The sequence below is a fragment of the Gossypium hirsutum genome, chromosome A04 (genome assembly GCF_007990345.1).
Source record: "Gossypium hirsutum isolate 1008001.06 chromosome A04, Gossypium_hirsutum_v2.1, whole genome shotgun sequence".
Classification (NCBI taxonomy): Eukaryota; Viridiplantae; Streptophyta; class Magnoliopsida; order Malvales; family Malvaceae; genus Gossypium; species Gossypium hirsutum.
In genome coordinates this window covers 918824-935885 of record NC_053427.1, presented here as the reverse complement: position 1 = coordinate 935885, position 17062 = coordinate 918824, and the positions used below count along the sequence as shown (strand labels likewise).

At 28.4% G+C, this 17062-nt stretch overlaps 2 protein-coding genes and 1 pseudogene across 2 annotated transcripts; all 3 read right to left on the bottom strand.

Moving 5' to 3' along the window:
- Nucleotides 1-2937: 2937 nt before the first annotated feature.
- On the bottom strand, nt 2938-3700 carry LOC107931096 (dirigent protein 4-like; annotated as a pseudogene).
- A 1741-nt stretch (nt 3701-5441) lies between these two features.
- Nucleotides 5442-6260, bottom strand: LOC107931132 (dirigent protein 4). The gene has a single exon (XM_016862916.2). It carries the CDS (start codon nt 6054-6056, stop codon nt 5526-5528), a length of 531 nt encoding a protein of 176 aa, XP_016718405.1. The 5' UTR covers nt 6057-6260; the 3' UTR covers nt 5442-5525.
- An 8705-nt stretch (nt 6261-14965) lies between these two features.
- Nucleotides 14966-15786, bottom strand: LOC107931095 (dirigent protein 4). The gene has a single exon (XM_016862881.2). It carries the CDS (start codon nt 15718-15720, stop codon nt 15184-15186), a length of 537 nt encoding a protein of 178 aa, XP_016718370.1. The 5' UTR covers nt 15721-15786; the 3' UTR covers nt 14966-15183.
- Nucleotides 15787-17062: the final 1276 nt, after the last annotated feature.

Sequence of the window (17062 nt, the reverse complement as noted above, 5' to 3'; positions counted from 1 at the left end):
GCTACAATAATGTTAACGATTGAATTAAAGCTCAATCAACGATATTAAAAAAAAAAAGGATTTCATACACAAATGGTTAAAGTCTAAACAATGGATCAAACCCCACATTTATGCTGAAAATAACCGCAGACATGAAAAGAATTTACTGTCCAAAACATTTGATGTAATACGTGCCTGATTTCTCACTAGTAATATTAAAGACAAAACAAATTTTGACCAGGCAACACAAACTTGTTCTAATTGGCTGCTTGATTTTAACGTAGGAACATTTTTGTCATTGGATACATATCAATACGAATAGTTGAATAAATAAGAATTTCTTCACTTCATAATTAGAATGGTGTAAACAGCATTCTGTCTATAAAATTAAATGATGAAGTTTCCTCCCCAGCGTTTTTGTCGGTTTTCGTGTTTTTCACATGTTATTGATGTGTTGATTTTATAAATAATTGTATCTTCTGCAATTCCCTTTAGACCAAATAACTTCATTCTAATACTTTCCTTCCTCATATATTAATCCACATTTAATAAAATAAAAAAAATAATCCTTTAAATAAAAGTATATGAATATTTAATCAACTCATATATTTTAATCAACTTGTAAATAGTTTTCTATTTTTTGAAATATTAATTATTTATTTATTTTTTCAATCGAGTTAAATATTTAAGGTTTAAATTTGTTATTATGCAAATTAAAAAATGTCACCATTAGTGATTTAACGGAAGCATGACCAAAATATTAAAATTTGGTAACGTGACTAAAATAGAAATCACTATTAGTGATTTAAAGGAGGCGTGGCCAAAATATTAATACTCCGTTTGTTTCACTGGAAATGACTTCCAGAAAATGATTTTTGGAAAAGCTAACATTTTTTTGTGTTTAAATGAATCTATGTAAAATATTCTCTGTTGTTTGGTAGATTTCTTAAAAATATTTCATAAAAGTTGTTTTCAATTAAACAAATATTTTCTGTTATTTTCATTAATCTAAGTGAGTATTTTTTTATTTAAAAATGTGACATCAACAAAATTGACAAAAAAAATTAACAATGTCAATAATTGGACTTGATTTTTAAATTTGAAAAGTAAAGGGACTAAATTCTTGAAAATAAAAGTATAAAGACTAAATTACAAATCTGTGAAGTGTATATAGACTTATGACATATTTTAACTTTTATACTACAAAATATTTATTATTAATATATTTATAATTGTAATAAATATTTATTATTAAAATATTAATATTGAATATTTTCAATAATATGTGAATAATATTATTTAAAATTATTATTTTTAAAATTTATTATTAAAATAAAATTGAAATATTAAATAATTTATTATAGGACTAAATATAAATAATTAAATATATATGTTTAATAATATTGAAAAATATAATATTTTAAATATTTTTAAAAATAAAAATAAAATTTATTATCAATATAATAATATTAAGTTTGATTTAAGTTAATTTTTATAAAAAAAATAAAATTATCTATAGATGAGCTCTTTTTCAGAAAATGACTTACGCTTTTCAAAAGGATAAGTCATTTTATAGGAAAAAGGGCTTATTTTACCTTAACATGTAAGTCATTTTCCGTTGACCAAACTATTTTCTATGAAATAAACACAGGAAAATGCAGAAAATATTTTTCATAAAATGTTTTATATGTAAACAAACTGATTCTAAATTTCGATAACATAACTAAGATAGATATTTTAAACATGGGTGACCAAAATTAAAAAATGGTAATAATTAGATGATCATTTTTAGAGTTTACTCTTATTGTACTATGATAAGGACTTTTGAATTTGGTAGGGCATATAGAGTTAAAAATTGTCACATTGCATATGCAATCTTTTTTATATAGTGCCGAAATTACTCGTAAACCTCCCACACTCATATAATGGAGGATAAAAACATTTATGCGCATGCTTAAACCCACGTCCCCTTAATTGTTGCTACAATAATATTAACAATTGAGTTTAAAAAAAAGTTGTATATACAAATGGTTAAAGTCTAAACAATGGATCAAACCTCACATTATGACTAATTGACCGAATGTTTATTTTCTCTAGAAATAATCTAGATTTAAATAATCGATGTACCACAAAAAAGTTATAAATAGTAAACCAAAGTTCTATATTTTTCAAAAATATTTCTCTGGCATATCCTTATTATACTTCATGGTTAAAGTATTTAGGGAGTATAATAATTAAAATTTGTATATAATATTAAAAATAATTTCAAATATATATTTTTCTAGGATAGTTTAGTTAATCATTTTAATTAATCAGTATTTATAAAGTTAGGTTGGGTAATAAAATCCAGAAAATCATTAAATATAATACAGAAAATATTTGAAGACCCAATTAGCAATTATGTAAATGGCCTAAAATGGCTATTAAACCATTGTTATTATATGGAAGTTTATGATAACATGTTTAATAGTTAATAATCTAAGTCAATTAAAATTAATATAAGAGGGATACTTTGGTCTATCATTTTTAATAGGTAATTTAGAGGTTATTCGATAAACAGATGAAAAGGTGTGTTAAAGAAGAAACAAATGAAACGGTGTAATGGTAAGACACGTTATATCCACAAGGGTAGATGTTAGATTAAACCTTAGAGGTAATATTGTTGTGAAGAACAACAACGAACCCCAAACATGAACTGAAAAACAAACAAAAAGAATACCAAGAAAGAAGAAAAAAAGGATCATGGTACTGATAACTATTGATACAAGTATATTTTAGTGTACCATTTTGGATTTATCGATTGTTTTTACATATTTAATTTTATTGTTTAAATTTTAATTTTTTGTTGTAAATTATATGTTATATATTCAAGAAAATTTACTTTAATTACATCAATAGAAAAATATTTATATTCAAATAGCTCAACCATGGGTCTTTATTTGTAATATAATGATAAAATTCAATGATGAAGTATGAGAATTTTAATTTATAATCAGATGAGAACATATATCTCATACATTTATTCTAATCAAGTGGAACAGAATGATATGACTCTTTCAAAATCCAAGAGGATTGAGTCTGGAGATAACATCCTAGTGATGAATAACCGTAACGTTAAATTCCATAATGACAGTGGTGGCATTTATAAGGAAAGGGTTAAATAGTGCAACCCCTTTTGCCATCATGAATCGTCCTCTTCCTCCGACTACCGCAAGCCCAGGTTCTCCCTTGAAAATACGCTTAGAGAGCTGCCGTTAAACTTACCGGTATTAAATCCAAAATCTATGTATTGTGTGCTCGATGCATTCATGCCGGACAGGAGCCCAATACCCTGAACATTTCCAATCACCTCCGAGTCAGGCTCAGGACCAGTCCTGAGGGGATCATTAAAGGCAACTAGGGTGGCAAATGGCAGTGATGAATTATTGCGTGTGATGTTAGCTTGGGTTAGCACGACTGCTGTAACACCCGTATGTTCGTGCATAAAGAAGTGAAGATTGGTGACCTTAGCTGGCCTGGGATGATATGCTCGGCTCTTCGAGTAGTATTGGCTCTGCACTGCTACTAGGGAGAGGAAGATGATCAGAATCCAACTCAACATCAATGTTCCTCTCATTATCTCTGCTTTACTATAATTTCTGGGGCGAAATGTAGACGAAAGCTAGTAGAATTGTTGCTTGATTTTTATTAAGAAAACAGAAATATTTATACTGAAAATAGCCGCAGACATGAAAAGAATTTACTGTCCAACACATTTGATGTAATACGTACTTGATTTCTCAAACTAGTAATATTAAAGACAAGACAAATTTTGACCAGGCAACACAAACTTGCTTTAATTGGCTGCTTGATTTTTCCATAGGAATATTTTTGTCTTTGGATACATCTAAATACGAATAATTGCGTAAATAAGAATTTCTTCCCTTAGTTAGAATGGTTTAAAGAGCATTCTGTCTATAAAATTGATGAAGTTTCCTCCCCTGCATTTTTATTTTCGTTGTCGGTTTTCGTGTTCTTCACATGTTATTGATGTGTTGATTTTATAAATTATTTTACCTTCTGCATTTCCCTTTAGACCAAATAACTTCATTCTAATATTCTCCTTCGTCATATATTAATCCACATTTAATAAACTAAAAAAAAATTAATCCAACAAACGTTTATGCATAATTAAATAAAACACATGTTGAAGGATGGTATCTGAATATTTATTCAAAACTCATATAAACCTAATAAACAATTTTCTATTTTTTAAAATATTAATTAATTAATTAATTAATTATTTTCTCAATTGAGTTAAATATTTGAGGTCTAAATTTGTTGTTATGAAAATAAAAAAAGGTCACCATTAATGATTTAATGGAAACATGACCAAAATATTAAAATTTGGTAACATGACTAAAATAGACATCAGCATTAGTGATTTAATGGAGGCGTAACCAAAATATTAAATTTCGATAACATGACTAAGATAGACATTTTAAACATGGGTGACCAAAATTGAAAAACGATCATTATTAGATGATGATTTTTAGAGTTTACCCTTGTTGTACGATGATAAGGACTTTTGAATTTGACTGGGCATATAAAGTTAAAAATCGTATGCAATCTTTTTTATATAATGTCGAAATTATTCATAAATCTCCCACACTCATAAAATAGAGGATAAAAACATTTATATGCATGCTTAAACCTAGGTCCCTTTTATTGTTACTACAATAATGTTAACAATTGAATTAAAGCTCAATTAATTATATTTAAAAAAAAAAGTTGCATACACAAATAGTTAAAGTCTAAAAAAGGGATCAAATCTCACGTTGCCACCATTTGCATAATTATATTTTTCAAAAATATTTGTCTGCGCATATCCTTATTATACTTCATGGTTAAAGTATTTAAGGAGTATAATAATTAAAATTAAAATTTTAATAAAATTTGTATTAATATTAAAAATAATTTCAAATATATATTTTGTTAGGATAGTTTAGTTAATCAGTATTTATAAAGTTAATATGAAAAATATATTAGCAGTAGGTTGGGTAACTAAATCCAGAAAATCATTAATATAGTAGAGGAATTAAATTGTAAAAATTTAATTGTTATTTAATTTTAATTTGGAAAACGTTTGAGGACCCAATTAGCAATTATGCAAATGGCCTAAAATGGTTATTAAACCATTGTTATTATATGGAAGTTTATGATAACCTTAATTATGTATTAATGGGAAGGTGAGTTGAGAGATGAAACATTCATCATCCTCACCAAACTGTGTCGTCCAAGTAGGAAGAAAAAGGAAAGGAAAACTCTGTTGCTTCTTTTACATTTTGGTCCAAAATCCCTAAGGTATTTAAGTCCTTTCTTTGAAACTTTTATGTTTTCATGATTATCTAAATTTGATTAAGTTTACCCATGCTTTAGATTTTTCAATTGTTAAATATTTATCAAATAGTCATTAATGGGTATTTGATGAAACTGAGTTTGATTTTGATGAGAAATTGATATGACTTTTTTCACAATCCAAGAGGACTGACTCTGTAAATAACATGTTAGTAATGAATTGCCGTAACTTTAAATTCAATAATGACTTTGGTGGCATTTATAAGGACAGGGTTAAATAGTGCAACCCCTTTTGCCATCATGAATCGTCCTCTTCCTCCGACTATCGTAAGCCCAGGTTCTCCCCTTGAAAATACGCTTAGAGAGCTGCCGTTAAACTTACCGGTATTAAATCCAAAATCTATGTATTGCGTGCTCGATGCATTCATTCCGGCCAGGAGCGTAATACCCTGAACATTTCCAATCACCTCCGAGTCAGGCTCAGTACCAGCCCTGAGGGGATCATTAACGGCAACTAGGGAGGCAAATGGCACTGATGAATTATTGTCGTTGCCTGTGATGTTAACTTGGGCTACCTGGACTGCTGTAACACCAGCATGTTCGTGCATAAAGAAGTGAAGTTTGGTGACCTTAACTGGCCTGGGATGATATGGTAGGGTCTTCGAGTAGTATTGGCTCTGCACTGCTACTAGGGAGAGGCAGATGATCAGAATCCAACTCAACATCAATGTTCCTCTCATTGTCTATGCTTTACTATAATTTCTGGGGCGAAATGTAGATGAAAGTTAGTGGAACTGTTGCTTGATTTTTATTAAGAAAACAGAAATATTTATACTGAAAATACTAGAAGACATGAAAATAATTTACTGTTCAAAACATTTTATGTAATAAGTGCTTGATTTCTCCCTAGTAATATTAAAAAAAAATGGAAATTTTGACCAGGCAACACAAACTTGATCTAATTGGCTGCTTGATTTTTAAATAGGAAGAGTTGCATAAATAAGAATTTCTTCACTTAATAATTAGAATGGTTTAAAGAGCATTCTGTCTATAAAAACAAATGATCCAAGTGCTTTAACTTAATTTTAGATTGGAAGTTTCCTCCCCTGCGTTTTTTATTTTCCTTGTCGGTTTTCATGTTTTTCACATGTTATTGATGTGTTGATTTTATAAATTATTTTATCTTCTTCAGTTCCCTTTAGACCAAATAACTTCATTCTAATACTGTCATATATTAGTCCACATTTAATAAAGTAAAAAAAATTAATCCAACAAATGTTTATGCATAATTAAATAAAAGTGTCTGAATATTTAATCAACTCATATATTTTAATCAACCTGTAAATAGTTTTCTATTTTTTAAAATATTAATTAATTAATTAATTCAATTATTTTCTCAATTAAGTTAAATATTTAAAGTCTAAATTTGTTATTTTACAAATTAAAAAAAGGTCATCATTAGTGATTTAACGGAAGCGTGACCAAAATATTAAAATTTGGTAACGTGACTAATTAAAATAGACATCAACGGAGGCATGACCAAAATATTAAATTTTGGTAACATGACTAAGATAGACATTTTTAAACATGGATGACCAAAATTTAAACACAGTAATTATTAGATGATATTTTTAGAGTTTACCCTTCTTGTACTATGATAAGAACTTTTGAATTTGGCGGGGCAAATAAAGTTAAAAATTGTCGCATTGTGTACATAAATTTTTTTTTATATAATACCTAAATTATTCATAAACCTCCCACACTCATAAATTGGAGAATAAAAGCATTTATATGCATGCTCAAACCCACATTCTCTTTATTGTTGCTACAATAATGCTAGCAATTGAGTTAAAGCTTAATCAACGATTTTTTTTTAAAAAAAAAAAGTTACATACACAAATGGTTAAAGTCTAAACAATGGATCAAACCCCATGATGTTCATTTTCTTGGGAAATAGTTTTGGTGTCTTAAGTGCAGATGTTCATTTTCATAAAATTATGAAATGTTGGATTTGGAGTCTTAAGGGTAGTATATTCGTTTAGTATACTTGTATTTTTTGAACAAATTGATTTAATAATAATATCTGTATAGGCCCAAATTTGCCCGGCCCACTAAATAAAAATCCAAAAAATAATAAACAGTCCATTTACAAATAAATAACCCAAATACAAGACCCAAATTTTGTAGGCCCAAAACTAAGAAACCCTAGCCCAAAACAATTTTGTATTCGGAGGTACGTTTTATTACTTTCTTTTTATTTTTTTGTAAATAAATAATAAAAACAAAATAAAATACAAAAAATCAGAATTGAAACCAAACAAAAAATTCACATATTATCTATATAGTATTTCAAATCTTTTATATATATATATATATATTAAAAACTGTTTCGCATACTATTTCTTTAAATCTCTTTTACTTTAGATTCTTGCATATCATTTTTAAAATCCACTTATATATTATTTATTTTAAAATTGTTTTTATATATCTTATGTTAAACTCTTTTTATTTATTTTAAAAAATGGTTTTATTGTTATTTGCTTTAGGTTATATATATCATTTATTTTACACTTTTATATATATATATATTATCTATTTTAAAATTACTCATATGATTTTTTTTCTTAATTCGCTTTGTATAATATAGATTTTAAAATTCTTCTACATTATTTATTTTAAACTCGCTTTATGTATTATTCATTTTAAATTGTTTTATTATTTACTTTAAATTTTTATATATATATTATCAAATTTAAATTGTTATATCTTTTTTATACATACTAGTTATTTCTTTGATGTCTTGTACATTAACTATTTTAAAATTTCTTTTACACATACTCTATTTTTAATTGTTTTGTACATTGTTGATATTAAATTTCTTTTTCACATTATTCATTTTAAATACGTTTGTTATCATTCTAAAGCTGGTTTACATTTTATTCATTTTAATTTGCCTTCTACCTTTTTACCATTTAATTCATTGGCTTTTAGTTATCGGCGCTATTATTTGAATGCTGCATGATTATTGCCATTGTATGTATTTTGATTCGTTTTTTTGTATTTTTGTGTTGTTGATATTCATTCGTATAATGTCGTGATCATGTGTTATTGTAACACCCGCTACTTGTATCAATTGCCAGAATAGGGTACGAGGCATTACCGGAGTTTACTGAACATTTTCAGATAATTCTGAGTCATTTATTATTCATATTTTAGAAATAATCATAACGTCTCTCTATTGGGCCCTCGAAGCCCCAAACATACATTAGAAACCAACCAGAATTAAATCGGGATTATAAAAAAATTCGCAAAATCTTAAATTTTATTTTCATCTAAGTACTTACTATTTCAATGCCCCTTATAATTAAACATGTTACCCGTTCAATCAATAATTTGGCACTTGTCTAAGCGTCAAACAACATCATTGTTAGTATACTTGCACACATTTCATCTAAATTCAACATTGATATACTTATTTTCTCTACATATCGCACTTGAGTTTAATAATAGTCTCAACTTACATAATTTCCTTGTATCAACATATCAAAGATAATCATATATGTACATGTCATGAAACATATCATGCTCTTACCGTTTCTTCATAAGCATATATCATTCATTTCATTATATCAATATTTCATGCTCCATCATTTCCATATATTTTATGTATATTTATTCCGCTAATAGTTTATATCAAACTTGACATAAATTATATTCCATGTACTTATACTTATTTCGTTTATTTATCTTCATAATTATTTCATACAACTATTTTGTACATATATTTCCATATGACCAGTTCTTGTAAACATTTCACACAACCATTTCATATAACCATTCGTCATCTGATAAGTATTACCTGAATATCAATTGTTCAATAGATGTCATAGCGTCTCCCATCCACGGTCTTATTTATCTTTGACATGATGCCATAGTGTCTTTCAACTATGGTCTTACTCATTCATTTTCTGTCATGTTGCCATGGTATCTTTCAACCATGGTATTATTCTTTTCATGTCACGTTGCCATAGTGTCTTTCAACTATGGTCTTACTCATTCATTTTCTGTCACGTTGCTATAGTATCTTTCAACCATGGTCTTACACATTTCATATCACGTTGCCATGGTATCTTTCAACCAAGGTCTTACACATTTCATATCAGAGAGCACACTCCCGCGAACCTCATCCTTACAGTGGGATTACCAGTCCAGGCTAAATCCCCTGTAATATAAACTCATAGAGTATTGTCGGGATTACTAGTCCAGGCTAAATCCCCTGCAATGACAATTACTCTAATGAGCTTGGATCTGAATTACCAGTCCAGGCTAAATTCAGACCCTAATTCGGATTACACGTCCGGGCTAAATCCATTTTACACGTATTCTTCGGGAGGGCTGTATCAGAATAGGATCACCCATCCGGGCTAGATCCTTTTTACCGTCAATTCCTTTTTAGAGATCCATCGAATTTTCCTTTCATTCAACCGGGCTTTATTTTCAATTTATATCGAGTATTAGCAATATTTCATCAATTATTATGAATTGAACATTCAAATCATATTTTCATCGCATAACCACATATTTCAAGTATTTAAAATACAATTCAAGTTATACAAACTTACATCATTGCTTGTTTGTGTTTATAATTTCATTAATCCGATATCTTTTATTTTCCACGATCAAGTCTCATTTTTGAGTCGTCCAGATCTTTATAATAAATTTGATCATCATTTTCATTCATTTCATATTCTAATGCATTTAATTAATGCTCTAGGAAAAATTACCATTTTGCTCCTAAACTTTTAATTAATGACTATTTCATCCTTAGGGTCAGGAAAATAAAATTCTTGCAATTTAATCCTTATTTCTAGATATTATTCTCATACATATTGATAACAATCCATGAATTCTATAAAATATCATAATTTTCCATAATTTCAACACTTTTCAATTTAATCCCTAAAACATGTTTTCCCCCGATCTTGAACTAAATTAATAATTTCATTCAATTTTGTAATTTAAATAATAAAATAATCCATTTCATGCAATTTTGTCATTTCTGACATTTTTACAAAATTACCCATAAAGTTTTACTTTTATTCAATTTAGTCCTTGAGCCTAAAACATGCAAATTAGCCATGCTAGGTGAATATTCATACATGTTTTTCCTCCTCCTCTCCATTCCACATCCTTAGTGTATATAACACACTTGTAAGTAACATTATCTATAATTTTTATTATTTACTTTTATGAATATTCAAGCTGTCCATCTGTGTCATACTCACTAAATTATTTATAACTCGAGCTACGGAACTCCAAATTAAGATACGTTAATTTTTCCTGAAACTAGACTCATATATATATTCTTACCATAAAATTTTCAGAATTTTTAGTTTTGCCATTAGGTACAGTTTATTCTTTAAATTCACTCATATTTTGCTGTCTGACAGTTCCGACCCTTCTTCACTAAAAATTAATTATCTCATAGTACAGAACTCGAATAATATTCCCATTGATTTCTCCTAAAAATAGACTCATTATGAATTCGAAAAATATAACTTTAAGCCCCTAATTATTTTTATTCAGTTTTTGGTAATTTTTCAAAGTCAGAACAGGGTAACCCGAATTCATTCTGACCTTGTCTCACAAAATTCATTATATCTCATAATTTACAATTCAATTGCTTACACCGTTTCTTTTATAAGAAACTAGACTCAATAAGCTTTAATTCCATATTTTATTAATTCTCTAATTCAATTTTTACAATTTTTTGATGATTTTTCAAACTTAGACTACTGCTGCTGTCCAAAATAGTCTTAGTGCAAAATGTTGATTTTCTACTTTTAATTTCAATTTAATCCTAACTAAATTCACTTACTTTTCTATCTTAATTCATACTTTATTTCTACTCAATTTTTAACTAAAATCATACTTAACTATTAAATTTCCAGCATATTTTCCTAATTTCGAAATTTCATCAATTTAGTCCCTACAACATAAAACTTATGAATTAATTTACAATTCAATCCTTATTTCGTTTCTAACTTGAATTCCTATCAATCTAACCCCTAATTCATTTTTTTATTCAACAAGAACAATATTTAAAAATCTAATAACTTTCAAAATATTCACTTAATTTCATCAAAACCTTGTCCCAAATCTTCCAAAACATCAAAATTAAGTAAAAAGGGCTAAATTGACTTACCTATTTAACTTTCAAGCCTTGAAATCCAATTTTTCCCTTTTTCCTTCTTTCCTTTTTTTTCCTTCCTTCTTTCTTTCCCCTACTCTCTGTTTCGTTTCATCCTTTCTTTCTTTTTCTATTCTTTTTCTTTCTTTATTTCATTAAACCATTATATATATATAATATAATAACTTAATAATTATCCATTATAAAAATCTATTTAATAACAAATATTCTTTTAACATTTGTATCCATTATAATATCACACTTGTCTTTCACTAATCTATTTATTATATAAATATCTTTTACTTAATAATAATAATATATAATTTAATAATATACTTATATAATAAGTAAATATATATGTATTTTACAAATGTATGTATATTAGTATCACACATGTCACTATACATACCATACATTTGTCAACTTTTTTATTTATTTATCATATAATTTTAATTTAATAATAATAAATACATTAATATTTACTTAAATAATAAGCAAATAAATATATGTATTACAAATGTGTGTATTATATTTATTATACTTGTATTTTATTTTTGCCATACACTTGGCACTCTTTTTGGTTTATTTACTTATTTAGTCCTTTTAATTTTCTTTATTCTATAATTAAACTTTCACACTTCATTCAATTTAATCTTTTTATCTAATTATCCTTTATTTAAGCTAATTTGCTTCATTAAACTTTAATTAATCACTCTCTTAACTTCGTAAATATTTTTAATAAATATTTACAAATCTATTTTTCAGAAATAGAGACCCGAAAATGCACTTTTTTGATAACTGTAAAAATTCGGGTCATTACAGTTATTGTCCACATTCATTTCTATATTGTATTTCATATCATTGTCTCACGGGTTAAACTCCAACACATTCATCCAACTTAGATCGTTTTATTTTATTTCAAACAAAAATAATAAACGTCGTTTAAATATCGTACTCGCTATTGTTCAAAAAATGAAATTTTCTAAATAAGGCAATGTTTTGCGTTTTGGAACATCGAGGAATCGTGCCCTAACTTACGGGGTTTCGATTTTCTCGTTGTTTCTAAATAGAAAATATCCTTTTCGAGTTTTAAAACACATGGATTTCCAATTAAAATTAAAGGCAAACTTGCGCTCGGGAGTTCATGGTATTGTGTTCTAACTTATGGGATGTGATACTCTGATATTTCGAGACGAGGAAATCTTTAGCAACCTTTTGATCTAACTCAAACATTTTTTAAAATTGATATTAATGAAAAAGGGGTTGTATTTTAAATCCATTCTCGATTTTCAACTTTCGACTTTAGGACAATAACTAATCAATTTGGTACCAATTTTGGGTGTGACGAGGGTGCTAATCCTTCCTCGCACGTAACCGACTCCCGAACCCATTCTCTCGAGTTTCGTAGACCAAAAACACCGTTTTAATAAATTAAAACGTTTTATTAAAGCAAATGTGATCCGATCACACCTAATAAAGGTCGGTGGCAACTCCCGCTTTAATTTTCACTTTCGAACAAAGTCGATACCCGCGTTTTCAAAAAATGGTTTCGACAATATCTATTAATTACTTTAACGCCCTTTGTATATTGTCCTCAATGGTTTTTGTACACAAAGCAAATTGGAAGAAAATATTGGATCACTGATTATCGAACGTTTAACTAATACTAAGCAGTATTATGTGGTCGGATCGTAATGCGGAAAGATGGCTTGTATTAGTTGATGAACCTAAACATGCCCTTAGTCTAACCAGAAATGAGAAAACCAATTGAAAGATTTATATGTCATCTATCAAGTCCAATTAGGGCTAATCAATGACTAATTAATTTAATTATCACTTCGAACTTCAATTATTTAATTTCAATAAATTAAATAATAATTCAAAACAATTAATTCAATTTTCTACATGCAATTCTTTTTGGGTTATATTGAATTAGCAAAGGAACCAATTAAACGTATATAATTAGGGCTTAAATAATTTTTAATAAAGTTTCGTCTCTTCACCTATTAATTACAACATTATTTAATCATAAAATTATTCCACAAAAGTATCATGATTGAACCCTTCCTTATTATATCGCATCACGAAAGCATATCTTTTATCTTTTTGAGTTAATTTCCTTCACCTAATATTATTCTATTTTATCTCATGGTAATTACTATTGCATCGTCCTTCATGAAACAGTCAATTAAATCATTTGTTCTAGAAAAATGATCCGGGACCATGTTACATTTTCATCTATCATGTAATAAGGTCAAAGAGAAGATATCATTTACCTTTTATAGGGTTATGAATTCCACTATTATAAATGAAGCTATGCCGTGCAGAAGCCCTATACGCTACATACCAGCTTTCGGTTCTTTAATTGTTTTGAACTCAGACATTCAATACATTAAAGCATACAATTCACGCATACATAGACACTTACTTAGGGTTAATGTAAGTCACACTATGAACACTACAAGTAAATTAATCTTCAAACAAATCTATGATTAATTCGACTTGGATCTTGTCTAATGTATTATCAATCCAGACAATAACATCTATGTTTGTATCTTTTGGGAGTCATTTGCTTTGATACGCAAGACAAGGTATCTCTCTAATTGGACTTGATAGACGACAAAATAGTCTTTTAATCAATTTGCTCAATTCCGATATAGTAAATGGCGGATCTTTTAGATCGCTTACTAATATAAGTTGTTTTCTCACATTATGATCTGATCACTTAATGCAACTTAGCATTAGTTAAACGCTATGTAATTAATGAGTCAATATTTACTATATGCAAAATTTACCATGTTCTTTTGGGAAATCATTTTAGTGTATTTTAATTAGCTTATAATTAACATTTAATCTCTCTCTCCTCGTGGCAGAACAATAAAATATATAATAAGAGCTTAATATAGTTTTGAAGACAAGGTTGGTGAATGGTTAAATCGACTCCTTTTGATTAAAAAGTTGAGGCTCAAATTTAACTAAAAAAAAAAGAAGAATAAAAATCAAATTGAGTTAAAAACTATAAACGTTGATAGCTAAATTTGATATTATACTTAAATTTATCGATATATTAGAGGCTTAAGTATCTCCGAACCCAGATTTATTGAATCAGACAAAATTTGATTTCAATAAAAATAATAAAGCTTTTCTCTCTAACTTTATTCAAACTTTGGCCGAGAGAATTTCCAGTTTAGATTTTGGTGATCTAAATCATTTCTTGGGAATTGAAGTCATTCCAACATCTCAAGTTTTATTCATCTGAATATATTAGTTATGATATATTGAGCAAAGTAAACATGTCGAATACTCAAATGCAAAGGACTCAAACACACCGATTTCCACTTTAGTTTCTTTAAGTTTTCATGATGGCTTTGCTGTAGTCGAGGCCAAAGAGTCCTGAAAACTTGTTGCTTCGTTATAATAATTGACATTGACACCATATGATACTTGTTTCCTCGTAAACGAACTTTTCAAATTTTTGCATAAACCAATCTCTATTAGAGATGAAGGCAAATTTTTGTAGCTAAGAATTTAATCTTTATTTGTAATATAATGATAAAATACAATGATGAAGTATGAGAATTTTAACTTTTAATCAGATGAAGATATATATCTCATACATTTATTCTAATCAAGCGTAACATAATGATATGACTCTTTCACAATCTGTAGATAACATCTTAGTAATGAATTACAGTAACGTTAAATTCAATGATGACATTGGTTGCATTTATAAGGATAGGGTTAAATTGTGCGACCCCTGTTGCCATCATGAATCGTCCTCTTCCTCCGACTATCGCAAGCCCAGGTTCTCCCCTTGAAAATACGCTTAGTGAGCTGCCGTTAAACTTACCGGTATTGAATCCAAAATCTATGTATTGCGTGCTTGATGCATTCATTCCAGCCAGGAGCGCAATACCCTGAACATTTCCAATCAACTCCGAGTCAGGCTCAGGACCAGTCCTGAGGGGATCATTAACGGCAACGAGGGAGGCAAATGGCACTGATGAATTATTGTCGTTGCTTGTGATGTTAACTTGGGCTACCTGGACTGCTGTAATACCCGTAAATTCGTGCATGAAGAAGTGAAGATTGGTGACCTTAACTGGCCTGGGACGATATGGTAGGGTCTCCGAGTAGTATTGGCTCTGCACTGCTACTAGGGAGAGGCAGATGATCAGAACCCAACTCAACATCAATGTTCCACTTCCTCTCATTGTCTCTGCTTTACTATAATTTCTGGGGCGAAATGCAGATGAAAGGTATAGAATTGTTGCTTCATTTTCATTAACAAAACAGACATATTTATACTGAAAATACCCGCAGACATGAAAATAATTTATTGTCCAAAACATTTTATATAATACCAACTTGATTTCTGACTAGTAATATAAAAAAACAAAACAAAATTTGACAAGGCAACACAAACTTGGTCTACGAATACTTGGATAAATACGAATAACTTCACGTAATAACTAGAATGGTCAGCGTTGTAAACACCATTCTGTCTATAAAATTAAATGATCCAATTGCTTTAAATTAATTTTGGATTGGAAGTTTTCCTCCCCTGCGTTTTTCTTTTTCGTTTTTATGTATCTACCAAACAAAATTAAGTCTAGAATAAGTCTTGAGTCATGATAACAGTATACATGAATTTCAATTTGTATATACTGCAATTTCCCTATATATGAAAATCAATACTATAGGTATCTCCCTACATATGAAGATCAATTCTAGAATTTGCCAACCTTCAAAAACTCTTCTGCTAATTGAATATACTGCAATTCCCTTCAGACCAATTAACTTCATTCTAATATTGTCCTTGATCAAATGGAGCAGCTACTCCTAATATTAGCCTAAGTCTTTGGTCCTTCCACTTCTTTCCTATCAAATTTGGTGAAATGTAAATTACCTATACGATATAAGTATATATGAGTAATTGTATCGGTTTACAAAAAGTGAAATTCAATTCTACAAAGTAATTGAAAAAATTAAGAATTTCTTCACATAAAAACTAGAATATTGGTCAAGGTTTTAAACACCATTCTGTCTATAATTAAATGTTCCATTTGCTGTAAATTAATTCTAGATTGGAAATTCCACTTGAGTTTTTATTTTCTTCTGAATGGGGCATTCTCCATTGACTTTAATTTATTTGATGTTTTATATTACATCTGATTGATGTGTTTGATAAATTATTTTATCTTCTTTTAACAAATGTTTGTTTGATATGAATTTTCTTTTTACCCTTCTTGCGATCACAACAAGCTAAGTTCTGTCTGCATTATAGGATTGTTTTGAGTATCGAGAACGAAGTTATAAGTTTATTTTTGAGGGATCAAAATTAAATTATAAAATTTTAAAGGGATTAAAATACAATTTTCTCTTTGTATATGATTGCTAGTTTAGAATTTTAAAAAGATTAAATTGAATTTTTTTCAACTTTGGGGGGCTAAAATAAAATTTTACCATTAAATTAACTTATAATTTAAAAAAAATTAAAGAACTAAATTGATAATTTATCACGAGGGGGCCAGGCCCTTGCCTATCCCCGTTTGC

Coding starts and splice junctions, on each gene's coding strand:
- LOC107931132 (XM_016862916.2), bottom strand. CDS start 6,056: ATGAGAGGAACATTGATGTTGAGTTGGATTCTGATCATCTGCCTCTCC.
- LOC107931095 (XM_016862881.2), bottom strand. CDS start 15,720: ATGAGAGGAAGTGGAACATTGATGTTGAGTTGGGTTCTGATCATCTGC.